The sequence below is a fragment of the Micropterus salmoides genome, unplaced genomic scaffold (assembly GCF_014851395.1).
Source record: "Micropterus salmoides isolate LMB-PRFRI ecotype aquatic unplaced genomic scaffold, ASM1485139v1 Ms_hic_scaffold_4, whole genome shotgun sequence".
Classification (NCBI taxonomy): Eukaryota; Metazoa; Chordata; class Actinopteri; order Centrarchiformes; family Centrarchidae; genus Micropterus; species Micropterus salmoides.
This window is the reverse complement of record NW_024043372.1, coordinates 31,520,319-31,545,590: the sequence shown is the minus strand read 5'-3', so window position 1 is coordinate 31,545,590 and position 25,272 is coordinate 31,520,319. Positions and strand designations below refer to the sequence as shown.

Here is a 25,272-nt window from a genome sequence, read left to right as displayed (position 1 = left end):
CAGAAATCACAATGTATGATTTTTTAACTATTTATTTGTATGATACAGCTGCAAATAAGTATTTGAACACCTGTCTATCAGCTAGAATTCTGACTCTCAAAGACCTGTTAGTCTGCCTTCAAAATGTCCACCTCCACTCCATTTATTATCCTAAATTAGATGCACCTGTTTGAGGTCGTTAGCTGCATAAAGATACCTGTCCACCCCATACAATCAGTAAGAATCCAACTACTAACATGGCCAAGAAGAAAGAGCTGTCCAAAGACACTAGAGACAAAATTGTACACCTCCACAAGGCTGGAAAGGGCTACGGGGAAATTGCCAAGCAGCTTGGTGAAAAAAGGTCCACTGTTGGAGCAATCATTAGAAAATGGAAGAAGCTAAACATGACTGTCAATCTCCCTCGGACTGGGGCTCCATGCAAGATCTCACCTCGTGGGGTCTCAGTTATCCTAAGAAAGGTGAGGCTGGGACCACCGTTTCCAAGGTTACTGTTGGTAATACACTAAGACGTCATGGTTTGAAATCATGCATGGCACGGAAGGTTCCCCTGCTGTTCCCCTACCGTCTTAAGTTTGCCAATGACCATTTGGATGATCCAGAGGAGTCATGGGAGAAAGTCATGTGGTCAGATGAGACCAAAATAGAACTTTTTGGTCATAATTCCACTAATCGTGTTTGGAGGAAGAAGAATGACGAGTACCATCCCAAAACACCATCCCTACTGTGAAGCATGGGGGTGGTAGCATCATGCTTTGGGGGTGTGTTTCTGCACATGGGACAGGGCGACTGCACTGTATTAAGGAGAGGATGACCGGGGCCATGTATTGCGAGATTTTGGGGAACAACCTCCTTCCCTCAGTTAGAGCATTGAAGATGGGTCGAGGCCGGGTCTTCCAACATGACAATGACCCGAAGCACACAGCCAGGATAACCAAGGAGTGGCTCTGTAAGAAGCATATCAAGGTTCTGGCGTGGCCTAGCCAGTCTCCAGACCTAAACCCATTAGAGAATCTTTGGAGGGAGCTCAAACTCCGTGTTTCTCAGTGACAGCCCAGAAACCTGACTGATCTAGAGAAGATCTGTGTGGAGGAGTGGGCCAAAATCCCTCCTGCAGTGTGTGCAAACCTGGTGAAAAACTACAGGAAACGTTTGACCTCTGTAATTGCAAACAAAGGCTACTGTACCAAATATTAACATTGATTTTCTCAGGTGTTCAAATACTTATTTGCAGCTGTATCATACAAATAAATAGTTAAAAAATCATACATTGTGATTTCTGGATTTTTTTTTTTAGATTATGTCTCTCACAGTGGACATGCACCTACGATGACAATTTCAGACCCCTCCATGATTTCTAGGTGGGAGAACTTGCAAAATAGCAGGGTGTTCAAATATTTATTTTCCTCACTGTATTTCAATGAATCAGTCACTAGCACTGGTAACAAATAAAACTACCATGCTGCAACTGCTCTGCAATTAAAAGCCCTCCAGTGTTGACTGTCTAAAAGCTTTTGATGTGAAGCTGATTGAGTTAACAGCAATTACAGCTGTGATAGTTTTGGCAAAGAATGCCTGACCAGAGGATGTTGTGTGTTAGATGAACAGCACCACCACAGAAACTGCTTTGGTTCAGCCCGGCCCCCAAACAGGACAATGAATACTGTGGGTCAGCCCAGTTATCATTCACTCTTACTGTGGACAGGAGCAGGTACCCCTGCATGGTCATCTTCTGTTAAACCCAATAAAGCCAAGAGAGTTATTCATTGTGTCTTACATATTAGCCATGTCTCCTGTTGTACTGGAGATTACACATTCATTGTTTGAGCCTGGTATGTATCTAGCATCGGCTGTGCTCCATATACCAAACGTTTTTATGTGGTTGACTTGCAATCTGGCACATTTCTTGAATACTTTTGTGATTGCTCCTTTCTTAAGTTGTCTATGAAGATTCTCAGTCATCCAGGTCATAGTTATCCAACGAAGGTTAAAATGAAGGGCAACTGGACTTGGTTGAAGCTACTGGAAGACGTTTCGTCCCTTATCCAAAGGACTTCTTCAGTTCTGACTGACTGGCAGAGAAACTCAGCTATTTAACCTCAGTGGGGTCGTTATCTCGGGTCATCGATACCGCTGGTTCGTTAGTGTTCCTTGTTGCTGTGACGACAGTCGTTACAGTCGTTGAGACTACCTGTGGCCAAGACTGAACGACCATCGTTGGTATCCTCACCGGAGGCCAATAGGTTACGTTTGTTGAGTTTCTGGGAAGTGATGAAAGGACAGCATTGTAAGTGGGGGATAAGTGGTGGCGTAGACCCCCTCCCCTGTTCAATGACGGCTTCTCAACCCTGGTGTAGATGGCTTCCTTGACACCTCTTTCAAACCATCCATCTTCTCTGTCTAAAATGTGCACCTGGTGGTCCTCAAACGAGTGTCCTCTGTCCTTCAGATGTAAGTAGACAGCAGAGTCTTGACCTGAGGAGTTGGCCCTGTGTTGAGCCATGCGTTTGTGTAGTGGTTGTTTAGTCTCCCCAATATACAGGTCTGTGCATTCCTCACTGCATTGGACCGCATACACTAGATTGCTTTTCTTGTGTTTGGGTGTGCGTTCTTTGGGGTGTACCAGCATCTGTCTTAGTGTGTTCTTGGGTTTAAAAAACACAGGGATGTTATGTTTGTTAAAAATCCTCCTGAGTTTCTCTGATACTCCAGACACATATGGAATCACAATGTTGTTGCGTTTGACCTTCTTTTCCTCCTCCCCTGTAGTTTTGTTCTTCTTGGATCTTGTGGCTGTTTTCACAAAGGTCCATTTAGGGTATCCACAGGCTGTAAGTGCCCCCTTCAGGTGGTTCTGTTCCTTCTCTCTGGCTTGCGCGCTTGTTGGTATGTTTTCTGCTCTGTGGTGCAGTGTTCTCATGACCCCTAGCTTGTGCTCCAGTGGGTGGTGTGAGGAACACTAACGAACCAGCGGTATCGATGACCCGAGATAACGACCCCACTGAGGTTAAATAGCTGAGTTTCTCTGCCAGTCAGTCAGAACTGAAGAAGTCCTTTGGATAAGGGACGAAACGTCTTCCAGTAGCTTCAACCAAGTCCAGTTGCCCTTCATTTTAACCTTCGTTGGCTCCTTTCTTAACAATGCTCAAACCTGCCCTTCTGATGCCCATAATTGATCATGCCTTTGTCAATGTCTGACCGTGCTCAAATTCTAGGTAATCCATTCACCTGTAAAACGAGTGTGAAAATAAAGTTGCTATTGTATGCACCTGCTAATGGCGTTTGTAATGTTAATGTCATACTAATGAAATTTTTGGTGGTGGTGACTGAGTGATGGTGAAAATCGAGGTTACCCACTGTGACCCATCCACCATTGTGTCCCTGAGCAAGACACTTAACCCCTCGTTGCTCCAGAGGCGTGTGACCTCTGACATGTATAGCAATTGTAAGTCGCTTTGGATAAAAGCGTCAGCTAAATGAATAAATGTAAATGTAGATGGTAGGGAGGTGCAGAACTATATACCATCTTGATAGTGGCGTTTGTAGGACCACGGTTGTCCCTCACTTCGATGGAGGAACATCTGCATGCAGCGCCTCACCAGGTCCTCCCAGCCTGGACGCATAGTGGTATGAAGAGAGCTTTGCTGTTCAATTTCAATTAGTTTACCTGCAAAAGAAGATGCACCAATGGAATTACACAAAGGATAATGGCTAGTGGTGGTAAAGGATTCTATTTAAGATTCAAGTAAGATGGTGTGCCTAACAAAAACATTTCCACAGGTCATGCCACATGTATACAAAATGAATACACTTGGGGAAAGTACTTGCATCTATTAGATATAGATGACAGCAGCACATCCAGGTACTACGCTCCTGTGTCACGTCCCCTCTAATTTGACTGGTGGTAAATCCAAATTCCAAGGTCTTTGCCAATTTAATAGCATAAAATGAGAATACTGTATTGCTTTTTAGCTATTAGGACCTCAAACCCTATGGCGGGTTAGGCAAACAATTATGTTTGTCGTAATAGATCAACAATAGATATGGTCTGCCTCTGTCAAAGCGGATGACCCTGACACATCTTACTGATTCTCCAGGTAATGTATTTCTGACATCACAGTGGAAACTTACCAGACAGTTCATGGCGCGTGCTAAACCTCTCTGTCCTCTCTACTGCAATGATGCGTCGTGCCACACAGATCATACAGGACTGTAAATCTGAGTAAAGACACAACACAATGTTAAGTCCTCATGTGACGATGCTGGAGGAGAAACTGGACATTTAAAATCTTATAAATCTGTTATTAGCAACATAGGCACAAATTGACCAATAAATGCAGAAGGCACAGCTATACACTACATCCTCTGCATGAATAAATGTACATGTTAATGGTTGTCACATATTAAATTGTTGTATTTAATTATTTAATCTGAAAAAAAAATTAAATGACTTTTACCGTCTCCCTCCTCCATCATGGCCCGGGGCTGAGTGAGGGCAAAACACTGCATGTTCTCATAGCGTTGGGCCCCGGACCTCTCTTCTGACAACCCATGACCAAAGTTCACCAGCATACGACAGTTGAAGGTGTGGCTCTTCTGCCGGGGTGCCTCTCCACCCCACGATGCCCCATTTGGTGCTATGAAGAGAAATAGGCAACAGGTGAACAGATGATGATGACTCTGTGTGTTTGTGGAAAAGCATTCAGATGTTCAGTCATTTATACAAGTGTGAGTAAGTGACCACATTTGAATGTACACTTAGATATGAGCTTTAGGATCTTTAATACTTTAATACCCCCACACAAACCCATGTCTCACCATTTGACTTAGGCAGATTCTTGTGAAACTCCTCTCTGTCCTCATCATGGATGATGTTGTACACACTGGTGTTGATCAGCTCCTCCTGCTTGTACTGCAGGTACTGCGTCACGTTGTCTGACACAAATACTATGCTGCCCTCTCGGTTAACTACAAACAGAAAGCCATCCAAGGCCTGAGAACAACCACAAAAATGAAGAGTTAAATAGGGGGAAGACTTATTAATGCAAATACAATTATATTTACGCGCGCGCACACACACACACACACACACCCACACCACCTTATCTGGTTACTGTTTTGCCCCATCTAGAAACCACATGAGACATTTCATCAACTTAAAAGTGAGCAACGAAAGGAAACCACTGGTCCAGCATATGAACAGGAGCTAATTGGTGTTGAGTCTTTTGCCCCAAAGCTGACCTGTAGGAGCAGCGGCCCCAGATGGTCCTTGTCAATGACTCCTTGACCAGTGGAGGATACATCCGCCTTCTGGACATCGTCATCACTGCAAGAGTTCTTTCCTGAGGACAGACAAAACAGATAACACACCTGATGGAGAGAATTGTCATTTTACAACAGCTATCTATTGCTGCGTTTCCATTGCATGGTATGGCTCAGCTCGACTCAATTTGCTCTTTTTTGTTTTTCCATTGTGGATAGTACCAGGTACTTTGTTTGGTTTCACCTTGGTTCCAAGTGAGCTGAGCTGATACTAAAAGGTGGCATGAAAACACTGCAGACTACTGACTGGTCCGATGGAATCACTAAAGTTTTAGTCACTAAAATTGTCCCTCACACAACACAGGACATCCTGCACAAACCTGCCATTTTTTAATAGCCATGCTACCATCAATAGTGACTGCTTATTCACTTAACCTAGATTTTTAAAAATGAAAGCCCAAACCATACCGTGGTCAATTGACAAAGAGCAGACATATCAAGTACACCGTGCCTGTTATAAGAGTGGCACAGCTACTTTTTGTGTGCACCGCAGGTGTGTGATTGAGCGACTGCGACAGAGAGACAGTAAAAAGTGAAAGTGAATGCAAGCAGAGCAGAGGAAAATAAGGTTAGCGGTGAAGTCGTCAGTTTAGCAGTAAATGTACAGTGTGTGTTATGGGTAGTAGTAGAGTGAAGTTGAGCCGTACCACGCAGTGGAAACACGTCATTTGTCTTTGGATCTTTTATTTGGTACTTTATATTACAGATCATTTCCATGGTGTAACTCAACAAGAAAAGCTGCTCTTCAGAAGGCAAAACTTGGTGCCAGTGACCTTAACTTTGAAAAGTGCACATGGCCTGCATGTTTTTGGCCACAGTATAAAGGATTAAACTGTTTGTCATGATTTCATTGCAACTATTCCGTGATTTCCAGTTGGCTGCAAGAGCTCTTCACTTACACAATGAAATAAAAATACTTTTTCTGGCCAGCAGGTGGCAGCATGAGTCATGGATGAATGGTTAGCATGCCATTCTATTTTTAAAATCACCATGTGTCTAAGGCTTTGTTAGATACCACTCTATATAGCAGGGTCATCTGTGGCGCTAAGCAAGACGACAAATAATGTTACACTGGCTTTAATTACATTTCCAACCAAATTAGCTATAAAAGCAAACATAGCTGAAAGAGCAGTGATTGACATAAACAAGGAGACACCTCAGAGCAAAGATGCGAAAACAAGGGGAGGGAAAAGGTGTGTTAAACGGACAACAGACAGAAAAAAGAAGGGGGAAAAAAAAGAAAGGCCCTCCATCATATCCGTCCTGTAACTATGGCAACCTGGCAGCATAACACCTGGGCCAGCAGTAGCCAGCTGTGACCCTCTGGGTAGATTCCAGCGTGATTGCTCTCTCTCTTCCTTACCCACTTAACCTCACAGATCTAATCTCAACCGAGCTAAGACAGGTGGAAGAAAATATCCTCCTTTGTGTATCCAATCATGTAAAATCTGCAAAATGATTGGAAAATGGCCTAGGGAAAGAAGCGACTCACTATAAGGTCTGATTTCTGAGTCACCGGTGTCTCCCACCAGTCTCCCAGAGAGAAGCAGCGTTTGGCACTAACAGATACACTCTGTCGCTGACAGCCTTGAGCCATGACCACCAAGGATTGCTCTCAATTACTGGTGTCCATTTACCCCGAGCAATACTGGCTGTCAATCTGAAGCAGTCTGGCCCTGAACCAAATACACCACTTCATCACTAGCATCATCTGTCCTGCAGTAGGGTACTTGACAAGATTCAGCCTAACTTAATTCACTGTTTACTCCCCAAAAGCAATACAGAAAAATATGATATGTTTTGTATGTGGCTTTGTGCATGGCCAGGAGTGCATGGCTGTAATTTGAACTGTGGAGGTACCTTGCTCTTTGATTTGTCTGATCTGCCTCACAGTCTCCTTGAGGATGGCACATTTGTCAGGCTTGACGTTGAAACTGTCGATGTTGGAGAGGTTGGCAGAGATGAGCTCAGCCAGCTCCTCGATGTACTTGCTCTCCTGTTCCCTTCTACGCTTGTCACACCTGCCAGGGCGCCAAGGGGATTAGACATGTTGCCATGACAACCTCACTTCCCCATGCCACGTCCGTATGCAGGCCATACGGCCGATGCTTCAGATATAGGAGGACTGAAGCGACCTCATGCACTTGCTGACATTCACATCAAAAACAGCAGCAGACAAAGTGGAGTGATATGTGATTGACACTTAACAACAACGACAACAGAAGTTACAGCACCTACCCTAAGCCCGGTGTGTCACAGGTGGACAGTTTACGTTTGCGGTTGGAGCACAGTGGCTCCAACGTGTTGTCTCCTACGCCACTCATCTTCAGCGCACATCAGCACCTGAAAGCACACACATCATATATATATGTATACACACAGATCCAGGAGGTGCGACATGATCAGAAGAAATGAACTCAGTGTGGCTTTATACATTCATATCTGTGTGGTACAATCTAATCAAAGGATAAGTGTGGATTGGAAAGTGCCCTCAGCTGTCATTCTTTGCAAAGTCCACTCAGAAATGACACCAAATTCAGGCAAACCTTAAAAGATTAGTGTCAAGTTATGAAGTAAAAAAATATCAACAAAATCCCCAAGCTATTGAGGTTATTAATGAAGTGACTTCCATGGGAAGAGTAGATTGTAGAATCCTACAGATTTATGAGGGTGGACTATCCAGTTAGTAGAGCAGCCTTGGTTCTTGCTTAGTACTTGATGGAAATGAAATCTCATCTATTCCACTGCGAGAAGCGACTGATGATGAAGTAGTGATTTGGAGCCTCGGGGGAGATGGGTCATCTTGCGTTCAGCCAGCCTGCCCGCTAGAATGATCCCACTCTGCTTGCAGCAGCAACACACGGACACACTGCATATACAAACCATTTCCAGTGCACTTACATGTTCAGGCATGTCACAGCACAGTTTGTAAGAGAGATGAGTGCTAGTAGCTACTGTCCCAGCAAGGCACATATTCACCGTGCTGCCTTTTTGTCTAACTGCCTGGGACTGCTCGACCAAGACGTACACACTGCTTAGGCTTGTGTAGCCTGGAAGCAGTCCAGGCGAGGCTCCACAGCGTATTTCAGGGACTAGCAAGAATTATCCCTCTTCCGCATTCTCTTTACTCTGCATTCTCCATACTAGGCTACATCCGTTCTTCTAACTAACTGCTGCTTCCCCCGATACCATCCTAAGACAACCCCTCCCTTCTCTCTCTCCCTCCCTCCCTGGGTGTAGCATTTCTGGACTGGGGACCCTGCCCTTGTTTTCTTGCTCTGGCATTACCCTGTGTTTGACCCCCCCAGAGTTCGCATTAGAGGAAACCTCTGTAGCCAGCCTCTAAGGTCATTGCGCCTTCCTATTCCCACCCAAAGACACACACACAAAGCTGTAGCGTGCAGCTGTACAACCAGATTGTTCTACTAAAACCCTATTCTGGGCTTTGTGTCTGCATGTGTGAATATACGCACACACACACACACACACACACACACACACACACACACACACACACACACACACACACACACACACACACACACACACACACACACACACACACACACACACACACACACACACACACGAGTGCTCTTAAACACAGAGTGAGCTCATTCCAGAGTGGAAAAGTATAGAACGGATGGGAGCCATTATGCAACTCCTGCTCTGCTAGTGCAGGCTTGGACATGCAGCCCAGTCACCCACTGCCACTACTACTTCTAGAAGAGCACAAAGTCTCAGACACGCACTCTGCGCCATAAATCTGCATCGCATGCTGCTTGTCGGTCTATCTTTCACCACCCCTCTCTAAAACTGCCTGTCCTGCTCCGGCTGTGACTCTCACTGCCCTCCCTTCTCTCTCTCTTCCTTCCTTCCTGCTTTCTGTCCTAAGGCTCACCTCTGCAGCAGTGGAGACAGATGACATCAGCCCTCAGTCAGCCTCACATCCTGAAACGGACAAACAGCAGAGCTGGGGGCTGCTGGGGGTCTTTCTGAAAGCAGGGAATGCATGTGTGCGGTACAGTTTCTACTCTGGTCATGGGGAAGTAATGCTGAAAACCTGAGAAAATGTAAACAGGCTTCAACACGGAAAAGCAACTTTCTCTTTGTTACACACTTCACCAAAACAACTATGATCTCATGGGATTTCTGCATGGCACACTTTTTGTGTTCACAATTTAATGTTTCAGTGGTTCACTCATATTGACATTTTGTCTTTCTAAAATTTTTAATGACTAAATATGAAAACAACAGTGCTAGAGCAAAGTGAAAGACGTTGAGCAGCAGCCCACCAAAAAACCGCAGATGAGTCTTAACAGGCCTGGCAGTATGCCACTGACCTGAATCAGAGCTTCATTTGACGATGTGAAACTTGCTCAGGGACAAGATGAGATATGTTGCACAAACAGTCAGGTACACAAGCGGCAGCTGCCAATATGAGCAACATCTCATAGTTAAAAATAAAACGATCTTAATCATTAATGGATTGTCCACCTGGGGTGTGTGTAGGAGTGTGAGAGTGTGTGTTTTTATACATAACCAACATGCTCACCTTGACCAGTACAAACCCCAGTCAAGCTCCATCCAGGTTCTAGTGTCGCCTCAATGTCTCAACATCTCCTGAAATTTAGAAAGAGAAAATAAAAAGGTCATGAACTGTGATGGTTTCTGAATGTCTGGATGGCTCCTGCTTCCTATGAAAATGGCACAAGCTCTTTATATGTTTTGCTTTCACAGAAATTCATGGGAAAAACTGATTTCTAAAATTGCACAGGAAGCCACAGCAGATAGCATCCTGTTTGCGTCCTCCCCTCAGCCCGTTCCACTGCGTCATCACTTCCCTTTCCTGGAAATGTGGCGACTCATCCACCCTATTTACATATTCTGTTCATCAGGTTGGTTCCCTGTCGCCCTGGTTCCTATTCACACCTTGTATGATTGCTGCTGGCCATCAGAGGCTTTCCAAAGCTTAGCTAACTCAGCATTAAGAGAACAAGACAAGTGTGCAAATGACTCCATTCTCAAAAAGGTCAGAAAATTCCTGCACAAATAAACCAAACGCTGTTTGGTCAGAGACGTTCCCTCACTGTGCAGTAGTGTTTTATTTCTTACTATGTCATTATTAACCTTTCTTTCCTACCATTTAAAAAAAAAATACAATGCTTATACTACCTTGAGAAACACTGGTCAGACACAACACAAGTGCTAGCAACCATTCTGTCAAAGCTTTCATAACCTTCAGTACTTAACAGTCCTGTTCATAATCACAATAAAGAAGTCCCTCTGGGGTTTTGTGTTTTCTCATCAGAGCAACTGGATAATTGTCTCTCCCTTGAGCTGGTCACCAACATCTGTGTGTACAGCTTTTCCATTTCAAAATAGCAGAAACAATTTTACACTCTGATAATAAATTTTGCTGATGGTTTGGGTTTTTTCTAGCCACATTTTCATATCGATGGACCTGCCACAGGGTCCTAATACAAAAACTGGGAGGGCCTGGTCCTCAATGCTTGGGTACAAACTTCTCCCAAATCCACTGACCTTTAGCACCATCATCCTACTGCCGCAGATAAGCCTGTCAGATGTTCTTTCCTTCGTGAAAACTAATAATCACACTGCTCTAAACACAAATGCTTTATAATACAGCTACATTAATGTGTGACTTTAAGAACAAAATAGTGTTCTCTAAGGAAATGCTAAATAAAATTACAAAAAAAACCAACAACAACAACAACAACTTGGATTTGATCAATATTTCAACTCTGAACAGGAAAAATAAGTTATATCATGATGCCCCCATTTAGTTGTTGTCTTGTTAGATATAAGTCTAACTCACAACAATCATAGCCACACACAGTTTGTGTGTGCGTGTGATCCTTCACCACAGACCACTGATCATATCAGTCCTAAATGCCGAGCTGCTACTGAGCTAATGCTGCAGCTGAATAATTTAACAAAGAAAGAGAGAAAAGCGTTCCCTCTCTGTCAACTGTCCGAACATGGTTTATTAATTCTAAGTCGATTCTTGCTAACACCAAAACAATTCACTACAAACAATTTCAAACCAAGAGTGAAAAAGCAACGTGGGAACATTTTTTAGCATCTTTTTCATCATTACTGTTGTTAAACTTTGTTAATGCCTGTGGGTTTTTTTGGTCCTTGTTTACTGACACAGGTACAAACACACGCCACACATGCATGTTGGTTTACGCGTAATACAAATCAGAAGATATAAGCACTTGTATGAATATGATCCGCAGGAGGGGAAGGAGGAGTCAAAGCAGACTGAGTAGAATATAGAAGGGGAGGAAAAGGGGGAACTGGGAGGGGAGGGAGAAGAGACACTGCACTGACCGCAACTTGTTTTGTTTTAAAATAAAGACATCTGCACCGAATCTGAAGACTTTTTGTAAAATGAAAACTTTAATTCTATTTCAATGTGGTTCCAAGAAAAACAAAAGAGTAAGACTGCAAAGCAACAACTTATTAAAGCTACAGTGAAATGGTTCACATAGTTAAGTGCAAAACCGAAAGGTGCAGATGTGGGTAATGCTGACTGCTGTTGAGTAGAAAAATTATTGGGCTAAGAAATAAAGTTATGGGGTGTTGATGCTAGTCAGGTCTGTACCCAAAGTTTTATGGTCTCAATCACTACTTTCAAGTCTTCTACGAAAGGTAAATTCTGAGTTGTAAATGTATAAAATGTGCGTTTGTCCGTGAGTTCGGGTTGTAATTTTATAGTGATGAGTTACACACCTGATCCCGGAGGTGCCAAGCAAAGGTATTTCTAATCCGATTACTCGATGAATCGATTCAATGATCTGTAGAATACTCGATGACTAAAATAATCGTTAACTGCAGCCCTACTTGCAATAGATCATCCAATGTCCTTTAAATTAAATGTAATGTATAGGGTGTCCCTGAATGATTATATTAAAAAATTTAGACGTGATAATGGCAATATTCTGACTTGTTGACGTAATGACGTCACACACACAGCAACAACACATTTGGCTGAAAGCTAAAGTAACATTGCTAGCGGCTCCAAGGTGTAGTGGTTAGTTCCAAACAGGGCAGAGACTTCAGTACTGTGATGGTTTGTTTACAAAAGATCAGATGTACAGAAAACCATGGTAATATTTAATAACTACAAGAAGACTAAAAACAAAATGGTGCAATACAGCAAAACCGCCAAACCACCACCCAAATCAATTTCCCCCACTCAAGCAAAAGCACCCTTTTGAGTACGAGGAGAACTCAACAGTTATTGTGATTTCTAAACCATAAATAAGTTTTAGCATTTTGTCATATTGTCAAAAATATCAAGAATAACTAACATAGACTCAATATTGACATTAAAATATTGCATATTTTTTGAGGTTGGCATTGTGCACTCAAAACACCACTGTTATGAAGTGAATAAGATATATATAAGATATTTTGAATTATTTATTTATTTTAACCCAGTCCTGCCCAGCAGCTTGGTAAGCAGCAGGGTTCCTTTTTTCACCTCCGTCCCGGAACGGTCACAAAAAGCAATCTGAACCGTCTTGAAGTTAATGTAAAGCATCCCAAAATTTACTTTGTTATTATCCTCTATAGTTGTTAGTGACAATATAAATGTTGATAAACTGATAAAATAAATCATACTTATTTTGTTCGAATAAAACAAAAAGATTTAAAAACAAAACAGAAAAGTTATCTTTTGGGGCACTTTTTTACCTCTATGATAAATTATTTAATTTTTATTCAGTTATAAACTCCTGGACTTTAATAGCGCCTGTGTTTCAGCAGGTTTTCTGCTCATGTTTAAAATGTTCTACACATTCAGAATCTCTCCCACATATCTGTGTTCTCTGACATGTCAAGAAAAGACTAACATCAATATTCATAATATTTTTTAAAGGTCTACCTCACCTATAGTCTGCTGTGCGCCCCTTCGGACTGTACTGAATGAGACAAGTGCACTGCACTTCATCGGAGCTACAAACCGAAACTAATACTTGTGATCAGGAAATCTCAGCACAAATCCACGTTAACTTCTACAGCTCTGATAAAGTGCAGCTCAAAGTCCCAAACAGAGCCAGAATGTGCTTCAGGTTTTAGATGTTTATAATGCAGAACTCTACCAGCGAGTCTGCTGACTGCGTCTCAGCGCGCGGGAGCTGGGGGGGGTATGCAGTAGAAGCTGGATACCGTGTAGTGGCAGACAGAAGTTTTAATATACTTCTTTATTATTTATTTAATTCTGTATTTATTTGTGAGATATTTCTGAATTTGACACATGAAAATTGACCGTGCTTCTTTTAAATGAGCACTGACTGAGCTTTGACAGTGAAATGCTTGTTCAGCTGGTCCGATGGGACAGACAATTCTCCTGAACTATAAACCACATTGACTAAGGGGTTTTGCCTCCTTCATCCAAACTTCCCACCAACATCCCACTACTCATGTACTAATTTTGTGTTAGAAAACAAGCAATCATAACAGACATATTATCTTACAAGGATACAGCGTTGCATGCCTCTCGTATCAACCATGACTTCACTTGTACTTTAGTAAGAGTAAATTAAGGGAGCGTAGGGAGTAGGGTGCCACTCAATGTAATTTGTTTTTCAACATTTTCCATGTGCCACCCCCTCATTCTGTTCCTTTTATGATGCATAATACCTGTGAAAAGTTTCATTCAGATATAATAATATTTACTGGTAGCTCAAAAATTTCTCTACCAAAATAAATCAATCCTTGAGTAAGAATTGTTATCATTTAACTGTTATTTTTCATATTCTAATCTGTGTTATTATTTTGTTTAAATACTATGTAATCAGAATGATATTTTTGGGTTAGCACTGTAGCAGCTGTGGTCAGTAGTATAGTTAACTCAGGGTCGCGAGGGGGCTGGATCCAATCCCAGCTGTCATTGGGCTAACCCTGGACAAATTGCTAGTTCATCACAGGGCTAACTCATAGAGACAAACAATTCACACCTAAGGGCAATTAAGAGTCACCAATAAACCTATGCATATCTTTGGAAGGTGAGAGGGAGCAAGAGAACATGAAGAGAACCTACACAGACACAGGGAGAACATACAAACTCTGCAAAGAAAGGCCTGGGCCTCGATCCACGGACCTTCTTGCTGTGAGGCGAAAGTGCTAACCACTACCACCACCATGCTGCTTCTGTGTATCATGTTATACTTAATTATTCTCATTTTTAGCACCACCTACCAGTTATTTTCTGGTACAGTAAAGAAGTTCACTTCAAGATAGGTCACGTAACGAGATGGCCTCTTCTGCAGCTGTTGCTTTTATTTCTTGGAGTGCAGCGTTCAGGCTCCCAGAGCTTGGTGATCTACAGTCTGAACATTTCCCTGTTTTGCCCCCAATTCCAAGTCATATATGGTAAATGGTCTGTATTTGTATAGTGCTTTTCTAGACTTTTGGACCACTCAAAGTGCTTTACACTACACCATATTCACCCACCTATGAGCAGAGACCGAACTGCTCATCAGAACAATTAACTAATTCACACACTTTACATTTATTCATTTAGCTGACGCTTTTATCCAAAGCGACTGACAATTGTTATACAAGTCAGAGGTTGCACGCCTCTGGAGCAACTAGGGGTTAAGGTCTTGCTCAGGGACACAATGGTGGATGGGAGTGGGGAGTTGAACCCAGGTCTCTTACATCAAAGGCCTGTGTCTTATCCACTGCACCACCACTACACTTTCAAACTGATGGCACAGCCACCAGGAGCAATTTGTGGTTCCTAACCTTCCGGTTAGTGGACGTCCGCTGACTTATGCCACTTCAACACCCTAATTAAGGTCTATCTGGTTTGCATGTGGATGTGTTTTGTCCTCTTCATAGAAATCTGCGGTTACTCTGTGGGCTGAAAACACATGTAGATGTTGCTAAAGCTGCAATGCAGTCATTCTATGGACACCTATAGATACTTATTAACTTATGAAGTAACTGTTAGCAGCCATTTGTCTTTGTCTTTTTAAGGATTTTTGCATTATTCTAACTTGTGATATTAAAGTTAATATTACATGATAAAATCGGAAAATGTTGAATATTGTAAAACTTTGTCAGTGTTGAGCTAACAGTAAATATTATTAAAATACATCCACATTTTGTCAACTTTGTTTTTGTCACATTATTAACACATTTGGGGAGTGGGAAGATAAAAATTAGAAACTTTATTTTTGAGTGGCACCCTAGTAGGGAGCATCTCCAATGACATTTTTGTGTTCTCTCAGAGAGCGATTCTGCAGCCTCAGCAATAATAATTGTGCCAGGCAACAAATCTTAGCTAGCTAAACTAGCTGACTTGTTCTGCTAAAAAGCATGTGAAGCATTTTTTGAAGACTGTTATGCTTAGTGGATGGCTATGATGACTATGGGGTATTTTTGCAGTCAGATTGAAACAACCCTGTGCTTTTCAAATGATAACAATAGTCACTGAATTTACTGTGTTTGAAGGGACTATATGAGGAAATGAGCGATTAATGTTGTTTCCCCCGCATCACTACCAGGTATAAGCAAGAGATCAAATCACCCTTGTGGATCTCTAAACAAAAATGCCCATTCTCTTACAGATACAATGCTGTTGAGATTACCTGCGTAAACTTGGTACTAAATGACATTTTTCTGCACTCTGCAGTATCAAAGCATTTCAGTTAGATCATAAAAAAACAGGCCAGAAGTGCAGCAGTGTCAGTCAGGACCAGAATAGAGAAGAGGACATTCCTGCTCAGCCTGAAATAAAGCATGCAATCTGAGATCCCTGAGACAATGAGTGGCAGGCCCAACAATAAACATTGACCCACCCAAAACAAAGATCAGACAGAGTAGGACACACACACACACACACACACACACACACACACAATTTAGGACCCCCAAAACACAGCCAAAGCACATGTGGCTAAACGGTCTTTATTATAATTGTGTGAAAGAGAAGGGGTTTGAGGGTATGGAAAATAATGAAAAAAGTAGTTAGCAGTAAGCTTCTTTGTTTTCAAAATCATGGCATTGAGCTACTAGAAGCATTTAGCATCATTACTTCACTGCACTCAAACACAGGCACACACACAAGGTAATAAAGCAACAAAAAGGTGTCCACTTAGGTTTAGGACATCAAGAGCAAAAGGAAACAAAAAGGACAGAATTACTTCCCGTTTTTCTTCAAAGAACTTAAGTGCAATTGGAGCTCACACCAAACCGATCCTCAATGTCTTATTCAAGAACAAATCCTGGTGATTCTGAACTCGTGTTTTGCTGAACCCAAATGTCGACCCTTCAGACTTCTGACTTGTGAACTGGTGGCTAACAGAACAGATAGGGACCCTTTTACACCACACATGTACAAAGAAAAAATTAAAAAACCATTTGGAGATCTAGACCCTGCAAGCTAAGCAGACTTCTGTAATGTGACCTACAGTTCTCTGTCCATGCTAAAGGTTGGGCTGCCTTTATTACTGGTTTGATGTGTAACAGGCTGAGGAATGCGTTGTCTATTAGAACCCACTACTAAATAAAATACTGTCCACAACAACGAGTAGTTAACGAGGATCACCTTGTGGAGCCTGTTAACGCCAAATGAATCCTGCACTGAACTTCATATTACTAAATTGATCTAAATAAATCACAACCATTTCACGATGGATTTATGAGTCTGTGGCGTACTGGAACCTGTAATATTATGCTCCCATTTAGCCTTGGAAGTAGGTTAGCAAGCTGTCAGGCCATAACAAAAAGGTAAATAAACATAGTTTTGTGCTGAGAAATCAAATAGTCACAACAAGTAGGACCCTGTGAAATCGGCTTAAATGTTTTCCAGACTGCATTTTATTTTTTCCCCAAACGCCATGTTTTCTGCTTTAAATTTGCTGAATTCTGTTCTCTTACAATCGTAAGCACATTTTGTCATCACAGAGTGTGTAATCACTATCAATGAATTTGCTGTATCCTGCAAAGAGAAATTTTCAAATGTATGTGCAATTATTTATGGAGACAATTCACAACAAATGTATTGCAACAGCAGGATAATAAAATACTATAATACTATTTATAAGAGGGGATGTTTCACAATGAATGCAATACATGTACTGTGTATTGTCCAACTAAATAGGCTTTCGCATGGGCAACGGAAAGCTTTAGACTTAAGTGCTGTGATAAAAAAAATCTTACAATGCTAGGGGAAGCCCAGATTTTTATAGACAGCATCCATATTGCAGATTCCATGATATTTTTGCAGTACAACAGTTGATTCCATTTTCATTATCAAATGTGCGATTCGGATTGTGTTTTCCGCATCACGGACATCATAGGCCCCCAAACAACTTGGTTAGCTGCACAGTCTAACGTTAGCAGCTTAATTTAGAGCAGGTCAACAAACTGTTGAATCTGTTCCTTGCAGCTTTACGAAAAAAGCTTTAGCAAAGGGTCAACAGCAAATTTTCCGTGAGCCCCCTTATGGTGAGATAGGTGACACATATGCATGATTCAATGGTATTGTGCCCTTCTGACCCTCAGCAAGGCAAAATAAGTGTTTCTTCCATCCATATCAGTAAATAAAAGCATGAAGCCCTGAAAATGTGACCACATAAAACACTTTCAAATGTCTGACTGCTGAGTGCGAGTAAAATATGTTTCTTTTTAGATAGTTAATTAATGCTGCATTGTAGATGAATAGACAATGAAATCAGATTATAAAACTAGCTTTACATTTTGAATCAAAAGTTAACTGAGGAAAGGATCCTTGCCATAGCACACCCACAGTGTTTGACATTTGGGAACTTTCAATGCTGTGCACTCCATGCTGGAACCAATAATTTTGTTACCCTTGCTATTTGGCAGGAAAAACAAGGGAGCATAGACGACATTACTGTTCTTGCTTCACATAATTTAGAATCAAATTTCACAATTCTTTGTAACTATCTATCATCTTGAAATTTTGGGGGATTCCCCCTTAATTTCAAGGGAAGATAACTTCCAGAAGCAAACATTTTTAATAGAGCTGAATGCACCCTTGTTGTTGGTGAATATTGCTTATTAGCTGTTTTCCTGCCAACATTATACGCAATTTTAATGAAACATGGGTTAGTGGGACTAAACTGGAACCAGAGGGGTTTGATGGCCAGATGGAGAGTGCCGCCACACAATGAGATTCAGGGATGGGGAGGACATATGTCAAGCATGTGTGTACAAGTGTTGATTTTGAAAATGTGAAGCTGTAAATTGTCCAGAAAAGGCCTCCATTTAGATGCTGAGGCAGTTTTGAAATTCTAGCAAGGCTGTAAAAAAAAAACCAGACTAAAAACACAGGCTATGTGTCTGCGTTTGTCTGTAGTGTGTCTGGTAGAAGATCAAGATATGTCTATCTCTATTCATCTGCATACTTTTAATGTGGAAGTCTGAGCTGTGAATTGACACATACAAAACAGCTACCAAGCCTAATTTGTTTAATTTCTGTTTGACCAAATTAATTCACTTAGACAGTCAACAGGCGTGACTGATTTTGAGTTAATATTAAAGTGCACAAGGAGCAGTTCACCGTGGAATAAAGCACACCTTTGAAAACTACAGTAGTGACGCAAATATGAGAGAAGGAAGGGAGGTGGAGTTGGGAAAGCAGCCCACCCTCACAGAAGCTTATTGGAGTTTGTGAAGCATTTCAGAAAGGCAATAGTAAGAAGCATTAAGGCATCCGGCAAGAGGGACTGACCAATTAAGGCCTAACATATGTGACAAACATACATGTGTAAAAGGTCAGCTATGTTGTTCACATTTAAACAGTTTCCAAATCTATGTCAGACACAAACGTGATGAAAAATAAATGTGAGGGAATTATCAATAAATCAAACCCTGCTTAGCCCATCTGTGACTCATTTACACTGCAAAACAACATTCTGTTGACATAAATTATATTAGAGGTTTTCTCATAAGACAAATTCATAAGGGCACAAAAACAAACAAAAAAAAAAACAGTAATGTATAAAAACACTGGACAGCTATTTGTCCTAGTGGTAGGTTTCCTCAAACTTGTAGTGTACATGATGTCCATAGGTGAATGGTTGAGGGAGAGAAGGTGGTTCAAAGCAGAGAGAAACTGCCTTCATAAGATTGCTTTTCTCCTAGAAAAAACATCCCCCACCCGTGTCCAGCACACACAGAGCTCAGACAGACTGTGTGTGCATCTCCCCATTTTTCTCACACAAACTGCAACGTGTAGAAAAACCAGAGAAAATAAATGAAGGTGGAAACAAAGAGATGGCAGATTCCACTGTGTGTGTGTGTGTGTGTGTGTCACACATGCATCTCCAATAACTATCCATCATTATTACGAACAAAGAGGATAAAAGGAACAGGAAAGGACCCGCGCGGTCACAGATTTGACCAGCTAAGTCATTGCATAGCACCACTGTTACACTGTGTCTCAAACAACCCCTCCATTTTCAATAAGCTTGACATGTTTACGGCGAGGTGATGAGTATGAGGACACGGCATCTTCCAGAGGAGACCGCAGCAACAATATGTAGACAGTTACGCAAGGCTAATATTATGGAAATTAGTTCATTAATCAATGGCTAAACAGCCTTTTATCTGGAGAGCCAGAGAACCAGGGCCTGTCAGCCTTCATGCTGCCCTGTCTGATAACACACACATCTTTACTAGCAACTGATGCAGATGCAGTGAGAGGAGAAATCTCACATAGCCTCAGATAGAAGATATGTCAACCATTGTAATTACATTTTTTTTTTTAAATGACCTCATGTTTATATACAAATATGCATATGAAAGACTGTGCTTGGTTTTAGCTTTGTTTTTTTAGAAGCAGTGTGTATGATTGTGTACACGTTTCAACTGTGCCACTCAGTAAAAAAGCAGATATTCATTTTCAGACCGCAGCGCCGACGATTTTCTCTCTTCCCTTCCTCCCTCCCTCTTGCTCCTGTGTCTTTCTCTCCTCCCTCCCTGTGCTCCTGCCTCCTCCTCCCCCTCTCCCCACCGTCCCCGTTGGATTGGTGGAGTAAACACAGGAAGAGAGCGGGCTCTGTTCCACCACGCCAGAGCTGGGCGTTCCTGCAGAGCTCCTGCGCCGGGGGTCAAAAGTTTACTGTGGTTTTCATTTCACCTTTCCTCAGCCAATCACAGCGCCACACTACAGCGCCTGAACTCTGACCCCGGCAAAGAATTCTACTCAAAAGATGGTCTGACGCCAGTAACATAACTGCACCCCCTCCCATCTCCGATTTTTCCCCTTACTACTTCTTTTCCTTTCTTTCAACTGGCTAGTTTCATGTGTTGACAGAGCCTAGGTGAAAAAGATTCCAGAAATGTGACAGAGAGCAGTGGCAGAACTGGGATTTTTAATCATCACAGCCATATTTTATTAGAAAACTATCAATACCTGCTTTCTTTTATTTCCCAAGGAACAGCTAGTCATAGAAAAATAAAAAATAAACGACAAAACGTAAATGAACGACCCAAAGAGCTCACGACAATCACGAGGACCATTTTAGCCCGCTTTGTTTCAATCCCAGTGCCATAAACCCCACAGAATTATGGATTATAAAAACACAGAACATAAACCTAATCCCTGTGCACTTGATAAGGTCCAATACTCTACTACCAGTTTCCCTTCTTTGAGTTCCTTCATCTACAGCGCTTTTCAGAGCCTGCCAAACATTCTGCCTACCACATGCCGCTCAGTTCCAGGTTAACACTATTAAAAGTGTGTTTAAATGACTTATGAGGACAGGAGGGATACAGGGGTCACAAGGACCAAGTGCTGAAAGACATCCAGAAAAGGCAAATGGAGGCTTGTGTCACAACACTCTCTGTTTATGAATCGAAGCAGAGTTGCTCCGTCTCACTGGACACAACCACATTCGCACACATGCTGAACGTTAATCCTGTGGGTTTGTTTTTGTCTTGGTGACACTGCACTCTGTTCCCATCTGCTGAGTGATTAAGCCTGCCCTGCTAATCAAGTCCCTCGCACTGTAAGGGAGCGGGCAAAGGACGGCACACGCCGATCGAGCTGACACAGGCTGGTATCCGCTTAAAACGGCATTCTTAGCTTCCCCAAGAAAAAAAAAAAGAAAAAAAGAACAAAAAGTAAAAAGGTTCAGGGTCAGTGTTCCTGTAGAACCACATGTTGCTCCAAATGAAATCAAATTTGATGGGTTTAGAAAGGCTTTTAAACTGTCAAACCAAAAGTATGAATACATGAAAATATACCACAGTCTGTTAATTTTCTGATGTCTTAATGGAACAGCCTATAAAGGTGGAGGACTCAACTTCTGCCAGATCAAAAATCCTCCATCATAGACCAACACTTTTGTTACAGAATTTTGTCAAACTGGTCTTGGGACCCCACATAGACGCAAAATAATTGCTAAACGGCTCCAGTATGGGGCCTGTTACAATCCTAGTAACTGTAGCTCTTCTATGGTCTTATTTAATTTAGAAAAAGGCAGAAGAACTGGTCCCTGTCAGACACATCCAACACCAAGTATAAAACAGTAACGTGTTATTGTGTAGTGTAAATGTTATTTGTAGCATTGCTGTGAAACTGTGGACACATTTTCCCTAGAGTATCTGTAGTAAAATTACACCACATAATGTCATTAAACTGAATCCACTGGATCAAAATATTTACACAATCACATCTGCAGTACAAGGAAAATACAGTATCCTATATCTTACAGGACGTCACAACACAAAACCAAGGTGAAATTCTTACGACAGTCTTCCCAGAATGTGCTGTAGATCATCATGCAAGCTCATGTGTGAAGTTCACCATGATAATGGACCGTTGAATGTGTACAGGCTTTAGTAAGAAATTTGCATGGCAGCTTATACAGCAATACACTATGTAGGCTATACTGCTAAACTAGTAATGACAACTAGATCCAAATATAACACTAACCTTGCATCCTGTACTGACCCTCTTGTTACACTACTTGTTATTACTCCATTTGCTTGTCTATGAAAGGAAATTTATTGAAGCTTACAAAACCATGTGGGTTGACTTCATCCACATTGTGACAATACACACTTTGAACTGTCACACTGTGTTTTTGGCCCCCATAACTATCAAAGCTGCCATTTCGACTTTCGACTCATAAATTGCTCTAAGTAATGTTTAGCTTTCATCCAATTTCAGGGGTGGCCACATGGAACAGGGCAGTATCAGCATAGTGTAGACTGTTACATAGGGTGTTAGGCATTGTCTCATTTTTTGAGATCCTGATTGTACTCTGATTGTACTGGTTGTTACTGAATCTCAGTTTTGATTCGAGCCCCTTCACAAGTCACCGCTCTATGACATCATAAGATAAGATAACATAAGAAAAACTTCATTTGTCCCACAGTGGGGAAATTGCGGTTTGCAACAGCAAAGACAAGAGCAGAGATAGATAAGTGTACAAAGTAGCATAAACAAGTGTCAGACAAGAAAGTACGATTCTTACAGTAAATAAAAAAACAAAAAAACAAAGTTACTGTACATTAAATAAGACTAAAGGACTATGCCTTATACAGTACAGTCTCCTGCGGCATAAATAAATACTGGTAGTATAAAAGTGTTGTAGAAGGGCAATGCACATAAGTCAGATATAGCAAACTGTATTATACAATAATTGTACATGAATTAGTAAAATTGCACTTATGATAATTGCACAAGCGCAGTCAGTTTAGCCAGGACCCTTCTGTCTCCCACCTCCCTCACTGAGTCCAGAGGACAGCCCAGGACAGAGCTAGATTTCTTGATCACCTTGTCCAACTTTTTTCTGTCCCTCTCAGTGATGCTGCTGCTCCAGCAGACCACAGTGTCTTCATCCACTTTCTCCTTGCTCATCTTACCCTTCATGGCTAAAGTGAAAGGAGTTTCTGTACTAGAAGGGTGTCTGTGGGGACTCGTTTGTAAGAAAAATATACAGTGGGTACGGAAAGTATTCAGACCCCTTTAAATTTTTCACTCTTTGTTTCATTGCAGCCATTTTCCAAAAATCAAAAAAGTTCATTTTATTTCTCAGTAATGTACACTCAGCACCCCATCTTGACAGAAAAAAACAGAAATGTAGAAATTTTTGCAAATTTATTAAAAAAGAAAAACTGAAATATCACATGGTCATAAGTATTCAGACCCTTTGCCGTGACACTCATATTTAACTCAGGTGCTGTCTATTTCTTCTGATCATCCTTGAGATGGTTCTACACCTTCATTTGAGTCCAGCTGTGTTTGATTATACTGATTGGACTTGATTAGGAAAGCCACACACCTGTCTATATAAGACCTTACAGCTCACAGTGCATGTCAGAGCAAATGAGAATCATGAGGTCAAAGGAACTGCCTGAAGAGCTCAGAGACAGAATTGTGGCAAGGCACAGATCTGGCCAAGGTTACAAAAAAATTTCTGCTGCACTTAAGGTTCCTAAGAGCACAGTGGCCTCCATAATCCTCAAATGGAAGACGTTTGGGACGACCAGAACCCTTCCTAGAGCTGGCCGTCCGGCCAAACTGAGCTATCGGGGGAGAAGAGCCTTGGTGAGAGAGGTAAAGGAGAACCCAAAGGTCACTGTGGCTGAGCTCCAGAGATGCAGTCGGGAGATGGGAGAAAGTTGTAGTAAGTCAACCATCACTGCAGCAATCCACCAGTCGGGGCTTTATGGCAGAGTGGCCCGACGGAAGCCTCTCCTCAGTGCAAGACACATGAAAGCCGCATGGAGTTTGCTAAAAAACACCTGAAGGACTCCAAGATGGTGATAAATAAGATCCTCTGGTCTGATGAGACCAGATAGAACTTTTTGGCCTTAATTCTAAGCGGTATGTGTGGAGAAAACCAGGCACTGCTCATCACCTGTCCAATACAGTCTCAACAGTGAAGCATGGTGGTGGCAGCATCATGCTGTGGGGGTGTTTTTCAGCTGCAGGGACAGGACGACTGGTTGCAATCGAGGGAAAGATGAATGCGGCCAAGTACAGGGATATCCTGGACGAAAACCTTTTCCAGAGTGCTCTGGACCTCAGACTGGGCCGAAGGTTTACCTTCCAACAAGACAATGACCCTAAGCACACCGCTAAAATAACGAAGGAGTGGCTTCACAACAACTCCGTGGCTGTTCTTGAATGGCCCAACCAGAGCCCTGACTTAAACCCAATTGAGCATCTCTGGAGAGACCTGAAAATGGCTGTCCACCAACGTTTACCATCCAACCTGACAGAACTGGAGAGGATCTGCAAGGAGGAATGGCAGAGGATACCCAAATCCAGATGTGAAAAACTTGTTGCATCTTCCCAAAACGACTCATGGCTGTATTAGATCAAAAGGGTGCTTCTACTAAATACTGAGCAAAGGGTCTGAATACTTATGACCATGTGATATTTCAGTTTTTCTTTTTTAATAAATTTGCAAAAATTTCTACATTTCTGTTTTTTTCTGTCAAGATGGGGTGCTGAGTGTACATTACTGAGAAATAAAATGAACTTTTTTGATTTTTGGAAAATGGCTGCAATGAAACAAAGAGTGAAAAATTTAAAGGGGTCTGAATACTTTCCGTACCCACTGTATATTGGAATAATTTGTAGTAGAGGTGTGATGATAGACTTGGCGCCCCATACGATACACAATATTGAGTTCATGAAAACGAGATAAGACGATATTTTAACACCATTTTTAAAAGTTGCTAAATTTTGCCTGATGAAGGTCTAGCACAGAAACGTTGTGTTAATACATATATTTCTTTTGCAAGTTAGACAGCGCACGGGAGTTTTCTTTGACCTACCTGTCCCCCTTCGACACACCTGCCTCTCACTATAGAGGTGCAAAGTAATTCATTGTTCTGAACACTATTTTTAAGAAATCTTCAATGACGAAATACACGACTGGAAAAATAGCCTTTAATTCGACTGACATTCACAAAATGCAA

General features: G+C 41.8%; 1 protein-coding gene across 4 annotated transcripts in view; it reads right to left on the bottom strand.

Moving 5' to 3' along the window:
* Window positions 1–25,272, bottom strand: part of LOC119885757 (nuclear receptor coactivator 3-like) — a 42,272-nt gene that overhangs the window by 10,499 nt on the left and 6,501 nt on the right. For 3 of the 4 annotated variants that reach the window (XM_038695977.1, XM_038695978.1, XM_038695975.1), the window contains exons 2-9: window positions 9,878–9,945; window positions 7,561–7,665; window positions 7,183–7,343; window positions 5,242–5,342; window positions 4,819–4,993; window positions 4,458–4,637; window positions 4,132–4,218; window positions 3,524–3,667 (exon numbers count right to left, since the gene is read on the bottom strand). In XM_038695977.1, coding sequence (XP_038551905.1) covers window positions 3,524–3,667; window positions 4,132–4,218; window positions 4,458–4,637; window positions 4,819–4,993; window positions 5,242–5,342; window positions 7,183–7,343; window positions 7,561–7,646 — 934 coding nt within the window. In that variant the 5' untranslated portion in view covers window positions 7,647–7,665; window positions 9,878–9,945. Of the gene's footprint in view, window positions 1–3,523; window positions 3,668–4,131; window positions 4,219–4,457; window positions 4,638–4,818; window positions 4,994–5,241; window positions 5,343–7,182; window positions 7,344–7,560; window positions 7,666–9,223; window positions 9,318–9,877; window positions 9,946–25,272 lie in introns of all 4 variants that reach the window. The other variant, XM_038695976.1, reaches the window with a different exon arrangement.